Source organism: Moschus berezovskii, chromosome 5 (genome assembly GCF_049115385.1).
Source record: "Moschus berezovskii isolate FMDL1 chromosome 5, NW_MosBer_1.0, whole genome shotgun sequence".
Lineage (NCBI taxonomy): Eukaryota > Metazoa > Chordata > Mammalia > Artiodactyla > Moschidae > Moschus > Moschus berezovskii.
The window spans coordinates 112297248-112310725 of record NC_142464.1 but is presented as its reverse complement, the minus strand read 5'-3'; the positions used below and the strand labels follow the sequence as shown (position 1 = coordinate 112310725).

The 13478-nt window shown below is 52.0% G+C and overlaps 1 protein-coding gene across 1 annotated transcript in view; it reads right to left on the bottom strand.

The window, feature by feature from the left end:
- Positions 1–13478, bottom strand: part of PPP2R2C (protein phosphatase 2 regulatory subunit Bgamma) — a 169221-nt gene that overhangs the window by 44821 nt on the left and 110922 nt on the right. The window contains exons 3-5 of the mRNA XM_055435003.2: positions 12735–12900; positions 9172–9284; positions 3741–3918 (exon numbers count right to left, since the gene is read on the bottom strand). Coding sequence (XP_055290978.1) covers positions 3741–3918; positions 9172–9284; positions 12735–12900 — 457 coding nt within the window. The remainder of the gene's footprint in view (positions 1–3740; positions 3919–9171; positions 9285–12734; positions 12901–13478) is intronic.

The window sequence follows — 13478 nt, the reverse complement described above, 5'->3', positions numbered from 1 at the left end:
GCATATACCATCAGCCCCACATCTGCATCTTCGTTTTGCTAACCCACGACCCTGGCTCCCTCTCCATCCACTCTGCATCTGCAGACATGAAGGAAAATGGGGCTGGAGAAAAACTCACACTGCCATGCTCTCTGGTCCCTCTCACTCTTCATAGCACTTATTACCAGCTCATGTACTGGATATTTACTTGTTTATTATGTTAACGGTTTATCAACATTAAATTATATGTCCATTCCAAGAGGACATGGATCTTTATCTCTCTAATTTAAGCAATGGGTACAGAGCCTAGCCTGTACCTTTATTTTGGGGGGCTCTAAAATCACAGCAGATGGTGACTGCAACCAGGAAGTTAAAAGACCCTTGCTCCTTGGAAGAAAAGCTATGACAAACCTAGACAGCATATTAAAAAGCAGAGACATCACTTTGCCAACAATGGTCCATCTAGTCAGAGCTGCAGTTTTTCCAGTAGTCATTTTATGGATGTTGGACTATAAAGAAGGCTGAGTGCTGAAGAATTGATGCTTTCAAACTGTGGTGCTGGAGAAGACTCTTGAGAGTCCTTTGGACCGTAAGGAGATCAAACCATCAATCCGAAAGGAAATCAACCCTGAACAGTCACGGGAAGCACTGACGCTGAAGATAAAGTTCCAATACTTTGGCCACCTGATGGGAAGAGCCAACTCATTGGAAAAGACCCTGATGCTGGGAAAGATTGAGGGCAGGAGGAGAAGGGGACTAAAGAGGATGACATGGTTGGATGGCATCACTGACTCAGTGGACATAAGTTTGAGCAAACTCCAAGAGCTGGTGAAGGACGGGGAAGACTGGTGTGCTGCAGATGCACGGGGTCGCAAAGAGCCAGACGTGACTGAACAACTGAACAACACAGGGCCGAGCACACAGTAGGGGCTCAATAAATATACTAGTGAATGGCATGCTCTCCAGGGAGGATATGGCACACAAAGCTGACAGCAATGGCTGGGCAGGTCTGCCTGTGGTCCTGGGATGGATCAGTCCTCTTTTCTTAATAACAGCTAACCTGTTCCAATGTCCTGTGGCCACCTTGGTCTAAAAGACAGTTCTGACACAGGCCCCGATCTACAAATATAATTTTAACTATCGATCTATCTCATGGCTTCCTGCCTATGGCCACACTCTACCCTACCCAGGTCCACGTCTCCCTGGTCTACTCAGATTCCTGGCTTCCAGACTTATCAGATAGAATCCAGTCCATCCACAACATACACCCACAGCCTCGGGGACCCCTCTGCAAGCTGACCAGTACTAATGCCCTGCTTGAAGTGAAAAGTGATGTGAAAGTGTTAGTCGCTCAGTTGTGTCTGACTCTTTGTGACCCCATGGACTGCAGCCCACCAGGCTCCTCTGTCCATGGGATTTCCCAGGCAAGAATACTGGAGTGGGTTGCCATTCCCCTCTCCAGGAGATCTTTCTGACCCAGGGATAAACCCAGGTCTCCTGCATTGCAGGTGGATTCTTTATCATCTGAGCCACCAGGGAAGCCCATTCCTCTCCTTAGGGCACATCAGTAGCTTTTTATCACCCGACAGCAATTAGGAGGTGGACAGTTTTCAGAACACAGATCCAGACACAAAGCAAGGCTTTCAGTTACTTTCCAGTCTTTTTACTGAATGATGAAGAAGGTATCTATTTGTGCAATCATATCTCTAACACCTGAATCACTTCCTCATCCCCAGGTCCCACAGAAAGAACCAGCCTCGTCTAACAGACACATTTATAAAGTCTGCACATGTGACTATTTAACTCAAAGTATGAATCCTTTCAAACTAAATTGAATAAGAAATTCTGCTCCTCAGTCACCCTAGCCACATTGGAGGTACTCCACAGGCACACGTGACTTGCAGCTACCATCCTACAAATGCAAATAGAGAACTTTTCTGTCATCACGGAAAGATCTACCAGACGGGCTGGAGGATGGATTTTATTCCTCTTGTTTTGTTTTCATGACATTTATCTCTATGACTCCCTCCTACTTATGTTTATTGATACATTTTATTTTCATTTGTGGTAGTAAAATTAATATTCCTTTCCAAATGCACTGATTTAGGTAAAATTAAAGCCACTTAAAGAAAATTAATAAAAATCATAAAAATTAGAAAAGAAAATGAAATAATGCACCGTGTGCACACAGAGTCATAGGTGCAAAAGGGGTTTGAGAATGACCAATGTTTGGAGACGGTGGTCCCCAGGAGGATGTCCCCTACTCACACCATCAACCAGGCCTGCTACAGTTGTCCTGACCTCCCACTTTCCTGTTTCATCATGCACACCCACAACCCCCTACCCACCCTGGAACCTTCAGCAGCCTCCTCAAGCCACTGGAAGCATCCTAACCCTGTTTCCTCCTCAGTCCTCCCTGGTAGCCTAGGAAGAGAGTGCAGACCTGAGTTACCAGCAAGGCTTGCATCTCTGATACCACCCAGATCAGGGTTGTGTCCCCCCGAGCGGTGCCCTTCAGGAAAAAGCTGAGTTTCTTTCATTCGCCCTTGTGTCCCTGGACCTCAGCATGGGGCCTGGGACAGAAGAGGAATTGATGGTTAAATGAATGAAATGAAACATAACCCCTTACACAGCTGCAGGGCTTTATAATTTTTAAAGGGCCTTGGCATTCACGGTGTCATCGAATCCTTACAACAGTGCAGGAAGATAGATTGCGCAGAGGTTACCGTCCCCACCCTAGTCCTAGGATAAGAAAACCTGGGCTCTAGGAAGTGGGAGTCACTGTCCCAACACTGCAGCCCGAGGGCAGGGCAAAGAGCACTGGGCCACGCCACGGGACTCTGTCCCTGCCAGGGTGGTCTATCCGAGCATGCATTTCTTCATGTATAAAATGGGTTATGATAACCCTGCCACTGCTTTGCAGCTTTTATGTCCACCATGAACACCAAGTGAGGTTGTGAGTGACAAGCCACTTTGTAAACTGTAGAGCGCTTGCAGAGAGCTGAGGATGGCCAGCCACAGTCCTGTGAGTCCCACACCCGCCCCATTCGCAGACCTGGAGCTCCTGTATGGCGCCTCACCTTTTTCTGCTGGGAAGCAGGTCAGGCATGGCAGTGGACGTCTATCCATGCCACCCATCTCAGGGGCCCCCAGTTCCTGGAACAGTGCCTATTCTTCCCCAGGAGACCACCCCTTCCCACATTCAGACACTGTCCTGGGGTAGAGCTGACCCCTCCAGCACCAGGGAGGGGCCTGGCCAGGCAGAGCATTGCATCCCCAACAGTAATGGGTTCAGGGGTGTCCCTGAGGCCCAGTCAGAGCCCGTGGGGTGCCACCTGGGAGCTTGGTGGGACAGTTCAGGGAGAGCCACTCTCTTTTCTCCTGGACTTTATTCTGGGCATGTGAGGCCTGATCTGCTGGTGGTTCAGCTCACCACTGTGGAGGCCTACCCAGGTCTCCATCTCCTTCTCGGTCCCCTGTGAGGCCCCCAGATGATGGGGGTCACCCCTGGAGGAGGTGAAAGGTCAAAGGTAACCCTCAGCGGCCGCAGTTTTAAAGTTTTCATAAATAAACTCATCCTGATTCCAAACCTGGGCCTCGCTCACACACTGTGAGCCAGGAGGCAACCCCGCTGAAGAGGCGGACCAACGCGGCAGCGCCCCCCACCCCGAGCCAGCTCGCTTACAACAGGCCGACTGATGCCTGACCTGGGGGCGCCCAGCCTGCGGAGTCGGCGGCGGGGCCGCGGCAGGAAAGGATACTGAAGCTCCGGTCAGTGATGGCCAGGTGCCAGAGGTTGATGCGCAGGTCGTCCGCGGACATGTACGTCTCGCAGTCGCTGTTGACAGAGATGGAGTTGATGTGGTAGGTGTGGCCATTGGCGAAGACCCTCCGCGGGCTCACCTCCACCATCAGGTCCATGGGCTTCAGCACGGGCACCTGTGGAAGAGGAGGGGCGGTCAGAGCTGGGAGCGGGGGCGGGGGTGGGGGAGGGGAAGGCGATGGGGGAGGGGTGCTGGCAGGAAACATCCAGGGCGGTGTGATCAAAACGCCGGGAGTGCAGCCAGTCAGTGTCCATTCTGCCTGGGTCAGAAGTAAGCAGTGCCACGTGGCTACATCCATTGCGCCAGCCCTACAGGAATGCCTACCTCCTTTGCACTGCCTCCTGGGACTGGATCTGAGCCTGCTGTTTGACTTTGAATGGTTAAACCCTCCCATACCCCCAATTTCCTCATTTCTAAAAGGGAAGGAGAAGACACTGTGGCAGAGCCAGATTGTCCACCAAACATTTGTGTTCCCTTATTTTTTTAGGGGGGGCTCCAAAATCACTGCAGATGGTGACTGCAGCCATGAAATTAAAAGACGCTTGCTCCTTTGAAGAAAAGTTATGACCAACCTAGAAAGTTTATTAAAAGGCAGAGACATCACTTTTCCAACAAAGGTCCGTCTAGTCAAAGCTATAGTTTTTCCAGTAGTCATATATGGATGTGAGAGTTGGACTATAAAGAAAGCTGAGTGCCGAAGAATTGATTCTTTTGAACTGTGGTGTTGGAGAAGACTCTTGAGAGTCCCTTGGACTGCAAGGAGATCCAACCAGTCCATCCTAAAGGAAATCAGTCCTGAATATTCATTGGAAGGGCTGATGCTGAAGCTGAAACTCCAATACTTGGGCCACCCGATGCGAAGAACTGACTCATTGGAAAAGACCCTGATGCTGGGAAAGACTGAAGGTGGGAGGAGAAGGGGATGACAGAGGGTGAGATGGTTGGATGGCATCACCAACTCGATGGACATGAGTTTTAGTCAACTCTGGAAGTTGGTGATGGACAAGGAAGCTTGGTATGCTGTAGTCCATGGGGTTGCAAAGAGTTGGACATGACTGAGCAACTAAACTGATATTGAACTGATCAGTCCCTGGCTGCCCAGGCAGGGACTACATTTCCCAGCTGCCCTTGCAGCTGGGTGTGGCCACATGACTGTTCTGACCAATGGGGTGTGAATACAGTGATGCCCGGCACCTGGGGGCCAAGGCAGTTAAGAGGCAGCTGTAGCTTCTCTGCCCCTTTCCCCTTCCACAGCCGGAAAGTGAGGATCCAAGCTTTAGGGATGGAGGCACAGAGGATGGAAGGAGCCTGTGTCCCTGTAAGAAAGCGGTATGCCATTCAGCATGCCCAACCAGAGCTTTCCATGAGTGAGAAATACATCTCTGTGTGCTCTGTCCTGGAATGCTGCGGCTGTGATAGCTGCCAGTGTTAGCCGAACAGGTACGAACTCCTGGAAGACACCGTCAGATAGCATACCTTTGCCTCCCTCCATGCCCTTTGCCTGGAATGCTCACCCCCTTGGGACACCTGTGTATGCTAAGTCACTTCAGTGGTGTCTGACTCTTTGTGACCCTATGGACTTTAGCCCACCAGGCTCCCCTGTCCATGGGATTCTCCTAGTGAACCCCAAATCTTCCTGCAAGATCTGGAGTTTATAGCCCCCTGGATGTGCAGCCTGCCTGCTGGGGTGTCACACCCTTGCTCACCCCTAGCACGCTGCACACATCACACCATTCTCAGGGCTCTCAGCATGCACTGAGGGGTGTGTTGGGCAGGACTCCCAGTTCCAGTAAACCGTGATGTCTTCAAAGGTGCAGACAGACAGGCACGGCCTCCTTGATGTCTCCCAGTCCTGGCCCGGACCTGATGTCCAGGAATTGGACATTGCCATCCTCACATCACTGATAAGAAAACTAGATGTCAAGATGAACCAGACTTCCTAAGCCACAGAGGAAGAAAATGATAGAGCCACGACCAGAAGTCAGGTGTGACTGCCCTGGAGGGTATCACCGTGCAAAGGTGTAGAACCTGAAACCTGACTGCTGCTTCAACCCTGCCCGGCCGCTTACTGGTGTCACCTCCACTGCAGATTTCACTTCTCTGGGCCTCACTTTCCTTATCTGTAACCAGGGTGATGCCAGTGCCTGCTCAGGGCATCCAGGAATTAATGCAGGTCAAGTGTGCCTGGAACATCACTCAGTACACAGTGCCCTCCTGCCCCTTCCTCGGGGAGTGACCAGGGGTGGCCAGGCCAGGGCTCACACAGCCACAGTTTCCAGAGTGGGTCCTGGACAGTTGTGGGGGCGCTGCTCTAGGGGTGATGGAAATTGTGTCCGAGAGAGAGGCAGCGAGGCCATCCTTGGAGTGAGGAAAACAGCAGATTTCAGTGAATGGCAATGCAGACCTTTGGCAGCTAACTGCAGGGCTCCTGAGCTCCAGGAGCAAGCACTAGGTGTTAATGGAAAGACATGACTCCAATCAGAAGTGGGAGGGCTCAGGCGATGGGGGGCCCGCTGCTCACATTCGTGTGAGAGAAAAAGACAATAGACTGAGTATGTGTGTATGTGTGTTGGGGGGTGGTTTCAGCCAAAGAAAAATAAAACAGGTGAGGGGACAGGGTCACAGGGTAGAAGGGGCTGATGCTAGGTTGGAAGGGTGATCAGGAAGTGATGTATGGGATTGGGTTGAGGCACGCTGTGGGGATTGAACTCGGGCTAATGTGGGACCCAAGAGAATCTCCTCGGCCCAGGGGACCTTCTCGGACCCCGCCTACTCTTGAACTGGGCCTGGGGCTCCCTGGGGCTCCCACGGCCTGCAATCCCTCATCCCAGCAACAGTGTTTCCCCCTGGCAACCTCAGAACAGGTCACCCAGAGCTCCAGCCAGACACTGCCACCCTCAGAGCAAATTTCTAAGTTGTTAAGAAAAGAAAGGAGAAGAAGAGGGAAGAGATAACTGCTGTGAAGGTCTGAAGGTTTCATGAATAAAACTTTCTTCCCTACCCCTACCCTGTCAGAGGGGCAGTCTAGTCAAGATGAGGGGCAGGAAGACAGACGCATGATCAGTAAGGACAAAGTGTGGGACACAAAAGGCCAGAGTGGACGGAGAAGGATAAGGATTTATCTGGCTTGTGTAGAAAAGGCTTTACAGAGGCGGAGGCTAATAGGGTTTTAAAGGATGAATAGGAGTTCACCAAATAGGGTAGAGAAAGGCCTCTCTGTGTGTCCCTGTGTCACAGAGCTGACCTCCAGCATGGGGGTGACTCCATGTCTATTTCCTTGGAAGGCTGGGTACACTTGGAGGATAGGCACTCAGTCTCAGCTTGCTCAGCTCTGGGACCCTGGAGCACAGGGCTTAGCACAGAGCAGGTTCTCAGTAAATAATGGCTGCCTCCAGCATGAATGGTCCAGGTTAGGTAGAGGGCTGTGCAGGGCTGGGGAGACTTGGGTGAAATGGGGAGGACACAAGGTGAGAGGCCGGATAAGGAGAGACCCAGGCGCCCAGGTTCTTTCCCTCTTTCTTCTCCTCCAGCATTAGTTTAGAGTCGAGTGCCAGCTCGGGATATGTGTGACATGCAGAGAAAAATCTCAGATGGTGGGAGAGAAATAAACAAGATTCCCATGGGCCACTGGCTTCGCCGCAAATGCCAGGCCAATCAAGAGGTGATAATTGCATCCTCCCACCAGATGAAGCCCTCATAAACTTTCCTGGGGTTGGGAGGTGAGGGGGGCAGGGGGCACCCTCACTCCTGTTACTCAGCATCAAAGCTAATTGGCTTCCCCTCTTTCTCAGAATTTATGTGTGCAATTTGCCAATCATTTAGAGACCCGTTTAAACATTTATTCCTCCTTCTGGGGACAACATTGATTACCATTTCATATTTATGAATCTGCTGGGCAGGCAGCTAAGTCGTGGCAGAAAAAAAACGGGTCAGCATCTCCAGTTTGCTGGTGAGGAAACTGAGTCACCAAGCAGGGGAGTGCGCATGGCTGCTGGAGCAGCAGTGGGTAGCACCGCCCTGGTACCGGGCTGGACCACTGCCTCGCGGAGTATCACACACGCAGGGCAAAGGTAAGAACCCAGGGAGAAAGCATTCTGTGAGAGGTGAACTTAGCACATCTCACATCGGCCGAGGAGAGCAGTCACCTCCTGATGCTGAACCTCACCCAGTCTTGGGGCTCTGAGGTCCCCTCCCTGAGCAGGACCTGCCCCAAACTTAGACCAGATCTGAACTCAGGTCCTTCACTGCATGGCCAGGCACACAGCAGGGGCTCAATAAGTATGACTGAATGAATGCATCTGGCGTCCCTTCCAGCAAACACATGAGTGACTGAAAGCACCCACTCAAGTGCTCCTGGCATGGTTCTGGAAGTCAGGGAGGGACAAGGTGGCCTCCGTGTACTTCCCGCAGGAAGCCGATAACCATGCCTGTGACTCCACCGTGAGGCAGGGACCTCATTTCCCTTTCATGGAGGAGACTGCGATGCCGACTGTGGAGCCAGACTTCCCTGGGTTTGGATCCAGAGCTCAGTTTGCTCATCTGTAAAATGGGAATGACAATCATGTACCCACTCTATAGGATTTTGCTGAGAACTGAATGGGTTTTTATAGCCAGAGTGCCTGGGAGACACACGCTTTCCACAAAGTGTTTGTTCTTGTTCCAGATGGGGAATCAGAGGCCCGTGGAAGCTGAGAGTCCTGCCCAGGGTCACCCCAGCAGGAGACGGCAGAGGCAGGACTTGATCCCAGGTCCCATGACTCCAGAACTCTTTCATATTTCACAGCCTCTCTGCTGGAGAAAGATGAGTCCTTTTGCTTTTAGTCAAGTTGGGAGCAAGAGTTTGCCTTCGCACGGATCTAACACCTAACCTTCCTGGCTGCTCTCATGTCAGCGGCAATCTTTGCAGCTGATCCTTTGTAAAGGCTGCAAGAATCGCAGGTTCCAGGTGCCACTCTGCCCCTTGGCAAAGGGCTTGGAACCCGCAAAGCACTGCTCACAGGTTCTCCCGGCTCTGCCCCTTGCTCTGCTGAGTGGCTCTGGCTGAGTCGCTGCCTGTCTCTAGGCCTCTGTTTCCCTCTCTGGTTAATAAGGAATTAGAGGACATGCTCTCCACCTCAGGTGAACTGAGAGTACTTCCTGGAGACGCATCACCTCCCCTTATCATCACATGACTTCTGGAAGAAAGATGATCTTTGCTGGGGAGGAAACCAAGGACACCCAGCAAGTGAGCAGGCCAGCTTAGCTTCGGGATGGGAACCTGACAGTGATTTAGATCTCAAAGGCCCTTCCAGTTCTGAGATCCTCACTGTGTAACAAACAAAGCACAGACTGCTCCCTGCTGCGGAAAGCCGCCAGTGTGACCTCTTACCTGCAGCGACGTCACTGTGGACAGGTCCTTAAGCTTCCCCTCCTCGTCTTTCAGGTTATAACCCTCGGGCCTCTTATCACGTTCAGTAATCTTCCATAGTTTGATAGTTTTATCTTTAAAAACAGAACAAAGTGACACAGGACACAGGATGAGTACCAGCATGGAGAAAGAAGGACCCACTGAGCCCACCAGATAAGGATGCATCAACCCGCAAGTGACTTAACCTTATCCTGTTCTTCGATGTATTGTTGTTTTTGTTTAGTGGCTAAGTTGAGTTTGACTCTTTCGTGACGCCATGGACTGCAGCCCACCAGGCTTCTCTGTCCATGGGACTGTCCTGGCAAGAATACTGGAATCGGTTGTCATTTCCTTCTCCAGGGGATCTTTCTGACTCGGGGTCGAACTTGCGTCTCCTGCATTGGCAGATGGATTCTTTACTGCTGAGCCACCTGGGAAGCCCTCTTGTATGTGTAGGTTCTTTCTAAATTAACTCCTTCTCTAAACTGATGCAACGAACATCTTTGCTAAGGGAACATTTGTAACCGTGCTCTAGTTCCTCACAATTGATCACAAAGGTTATACTGCTGGGTCAAAGGGCATGGCCCTTTCAAGGGCAGTTATCAGTCTCTCAACTGATTTCCACAAAGACCATCCTAACGAAGCTTCCTGCTCTTCACTCTTCATGGGCAGACCAAAGAGGGAAAGTGGTTTCCTATTTCTGAGCAGCATCTCACCCATCCAGAAACTCAGCTCTCCCAAAGCCTCACTTGTCTGGAATCCTGCCAAGAACATCAAAAGAGTCACCAGCTGTGATGGTTCACAGCAGGCATCAACGTGGCTAAGCCACGCTACCCAGATATGTGGTCAAATGTGTGGCTGTTGCCCTGAAGGTATTTTTAAGATGAGGCTAACATTTAAATCCATAGAGTAAATTATCCTCCACAGTGTGGGTGGGCCTCCTCCAATCAGCTGAAGGCTTTAGCAGAAAACAAAACAAAACAAACCAAGGTCCTGGGAGGAAGAGGAAGCTCTGCCAGCAGACGGCCTTCAGATTTGAGCTGCAGCATCAGCTCTACCCTGGTCTCCAGCCCACCTGGCAGACTGGGGATCTGCCCGCCCCCACAGTCGTATGCACCAATTCCTGAAGATAAACATCTCCTTATATATATATGGGCTTCCCTGGTGGCTCAGACAGTAAAGAATCTGTCTGCAATGCAGGACACCCGGGTTTGATCCCTGTGTTGGGAAGATCCGCTGGAGAAGGAAATGGTAACCCACTCCAGTATTCTTGCCTGGAGAATTCCATGGACAGAGGAGCCTGGCAGGCTACAGTCCATGGACACGCAGAGTTGGGCACACCTGAGCAAGTAACACCATGTATCTATCTCTCTATCCATATCTCTGTCTACATTCATACACACACACATTCGTCCTATTGGTTCTGTTTCTCCAAGAACCCTGACAAGTACGGCAGCCCAAACAATCACTGCCACGTTGATGAGAAGCAAGGGGAGAAAACTGGTATCAATTAAACACTTGACAGGTACCCAGGGATGGGCTAGGGAGGAAAGGATGAAGCTGGGATTCAGAACCAGGGGCGGGATGCTTGCAGGGCGGAGGTGTGAGGGAATTCCTGGAGCCAACCTTTCCTCCAAAGAGGCGGGAAGAGAATGCCACTCACTGTTAAATGATGTAAAAGAAAAAAGCAGCACCCGAAGGAGGCTCTGTTGCCAGCCTAGTTCGAAGCTTGTTATGATCTGATTTCCTCTTATTCTCCCAATAACCCCACGAGTGAAGAACAGCCATTGACTTTAGAAGGGGAAGTGGCAGGGCCAGGGTGTGAACCACATTAGGGGCCCCTGCCCCGGGTGACCTGTCCCGGCAGTGGGGGACCTCCTGCTACCTCTGTTCCAGCACCTGGGAAGGGCCCCTCTGGCTCTGAGACAGGGGTTTGCTGAACTTGATCCCATGCCAGGCTCCCCTCAGGGGACACAGACAGTCAAAATGGCAGGAGCCCCAGAGAGCAAGCCCTGGGGGTCTGCAGGAGTGGGAAAGCCCATGAGACGGACACCTGGCTCAGCTGAGAGGTCATGGAAGGCTCAGTGGGAGGCGACACCCAGCAGAGGCCTGAGAGATGAGAAGGGGATGGGCTGGGGGTGTGCGGAGAGGACCAGTGTTTGAGCACAGAGGTGGGCCAGTGGCTTGAGATTGATGGGTTTCAGGGAGGCTGTAAATGCCGTCCCAAGGAGTCTGAGTCCTTCGGGGAAGCAGATGACATCATCTTGCAAGACTCACCCACTCTGGAGCAGCACCGGCTGGTCTTGGGGTGCTGGGTGGGCAACACCTCCTTCCACCCTCATTGTAACCCCAGAGGGAGCCCAGGTGAGCAAACTGAGAATCAGAGAAGCGAGGCCACTCTGCAAGGTCCCCAGGCTGGGACAGAGGCAGGCCTGTCTTAACCCCCACCCCAGGCAACTTTGAGCATGGTGAGGTGAAGGAAGATGAACAGGGGAAAGTGAATGTGGGAAGTGGGACCTCTGGCCCTGGGCCCACCACTGGGCAGGGCAAGATGGCACCAGGAGTCACACCTTCGAGTGGACCGCAGTGAAGCAGGGGTCTGGCAGGGGCATGGGCCGTCTCCTAGGGGCAGATGGCGAGTGGCCAGGACACCAGTGTTCCTCCTGCACCCTCAAGTGAGGACCCCCAACATCTAGTGAGGCCTTCCGCTCTGGGGTGATCTGGGATTCTGGGGGGCGGGGTGCAAACGAGGAGGTAAGTTTGTATCAAGTGTTTATTCTTTATCCTGACCTGGCCTCCTTCATCAACCCCCAGATTATAAACAGAGATGTTCAAGGCGCTGCTGTTTACAGCTGCAGAAATCAGCCCATGTCCAACCACGGGAAGAGGCTGAGCAACCATGTTCACTGCATGAAACTCACCCGCTGCTCAAAATATTATTATTTTTTTTTGAGTTCTAAAGACCTAGGATTAAAGGAGATCAATCCTGGATGTTCATTGGAGGGACTGATGCTAAAGCTGAAACTCCAATACTTTGGCCACCTCATGCGACGAGTTGACTCACTGGAAAAGACTCTGATGCTGGGAAAGGTTGGGGGCGGGAGGAGAAGGGGACGACGGAGAATGAGATGGCTGGATGGCATCACCGACTCTGTGGACATGAGTTTGAGTGTACTCCGGGAGTTGGTGATGGACAGGGAGGCCTGGCGTGCTGTGATTCATGGGGTCGCGGAGAGTCGGACACGACTGAGCGACTGAACTGAACTGAACTGAACTGAAAGACCTAGGAAAATGCTCACAATGGAAGTGAGGTGAAAAGTGACGCTTGATGACACACGTACAAGGGCAGGCATGCATACGCACACACGCACACAAACATGCGCACACATGCACACAGACAAGCCCAGACCACAATATAAGTGAGGTGGAAAATGGCACCTGATGACAAGAGCAGGCGTGCATACGCAAACACACACACACACACACACACACACACACATGCATGCACACAAATGCACACGCCCAGACCGGCCAGGCTGCCTCACCGTTGGTGGACAGCAGGGAGTGGGCAGCGTTCTGCTGCGGGAGCCACTTGATCTTGTTGATTTTCTCCTCTATCTCCAGGCTCTTGAGATAGTCGAACTCCGGCTCGTGGCTCTGGAAGGTGCTGTAGACGTCGTACTCGCCCTGGCCGTGCGGTGCATGTTTGCTCTGCGAGGAAACCAGACCAGATGGTGGGGCGGGAGCTGGCCAGACCTGAAGGGGGCCCAGCACGGCCATGGCCAAGGCCAAGGCAACTCCATTTGTAAAATGTCCAATGCCTTAGGGTGTGGCCCTGGCCCAGCCCCATTACCCCTCAGGGCAACAAATAAGAAGAAGGGCAACCAAGGGAGCCCGCGTTCACTGAGCACCTACCGTGCATGGGACACTAAGTGCTTCTCATGCCTCCTCGTGTTCTCTCCTTGATGCCCCTCCGTGATGGGCACAACTCCTCCCACTTCATAGATGAGCAAGCGGAGGCTCAGAGGGGAATCGACCCTCTCCCCTAAGGCCAGGTGTCCACAAAGTAGTGTCACTCACTCCACTGAGGTCTGTCTGGCACCAAAACAGACCTGGGATCTGACCTGTTCCTTACATCCTTGGATCTAACTCGGGCCTGTCTCGAGGAATGAATGAATTTTGGAGCAGAATTAACATTAGGGCAGAATATCCTGCAATGTCAGGCATAGGGATAGACTGGGATAAGGTATTGTCTCCGCTCCCCCACACACACTGACTTTCCTGAGTGG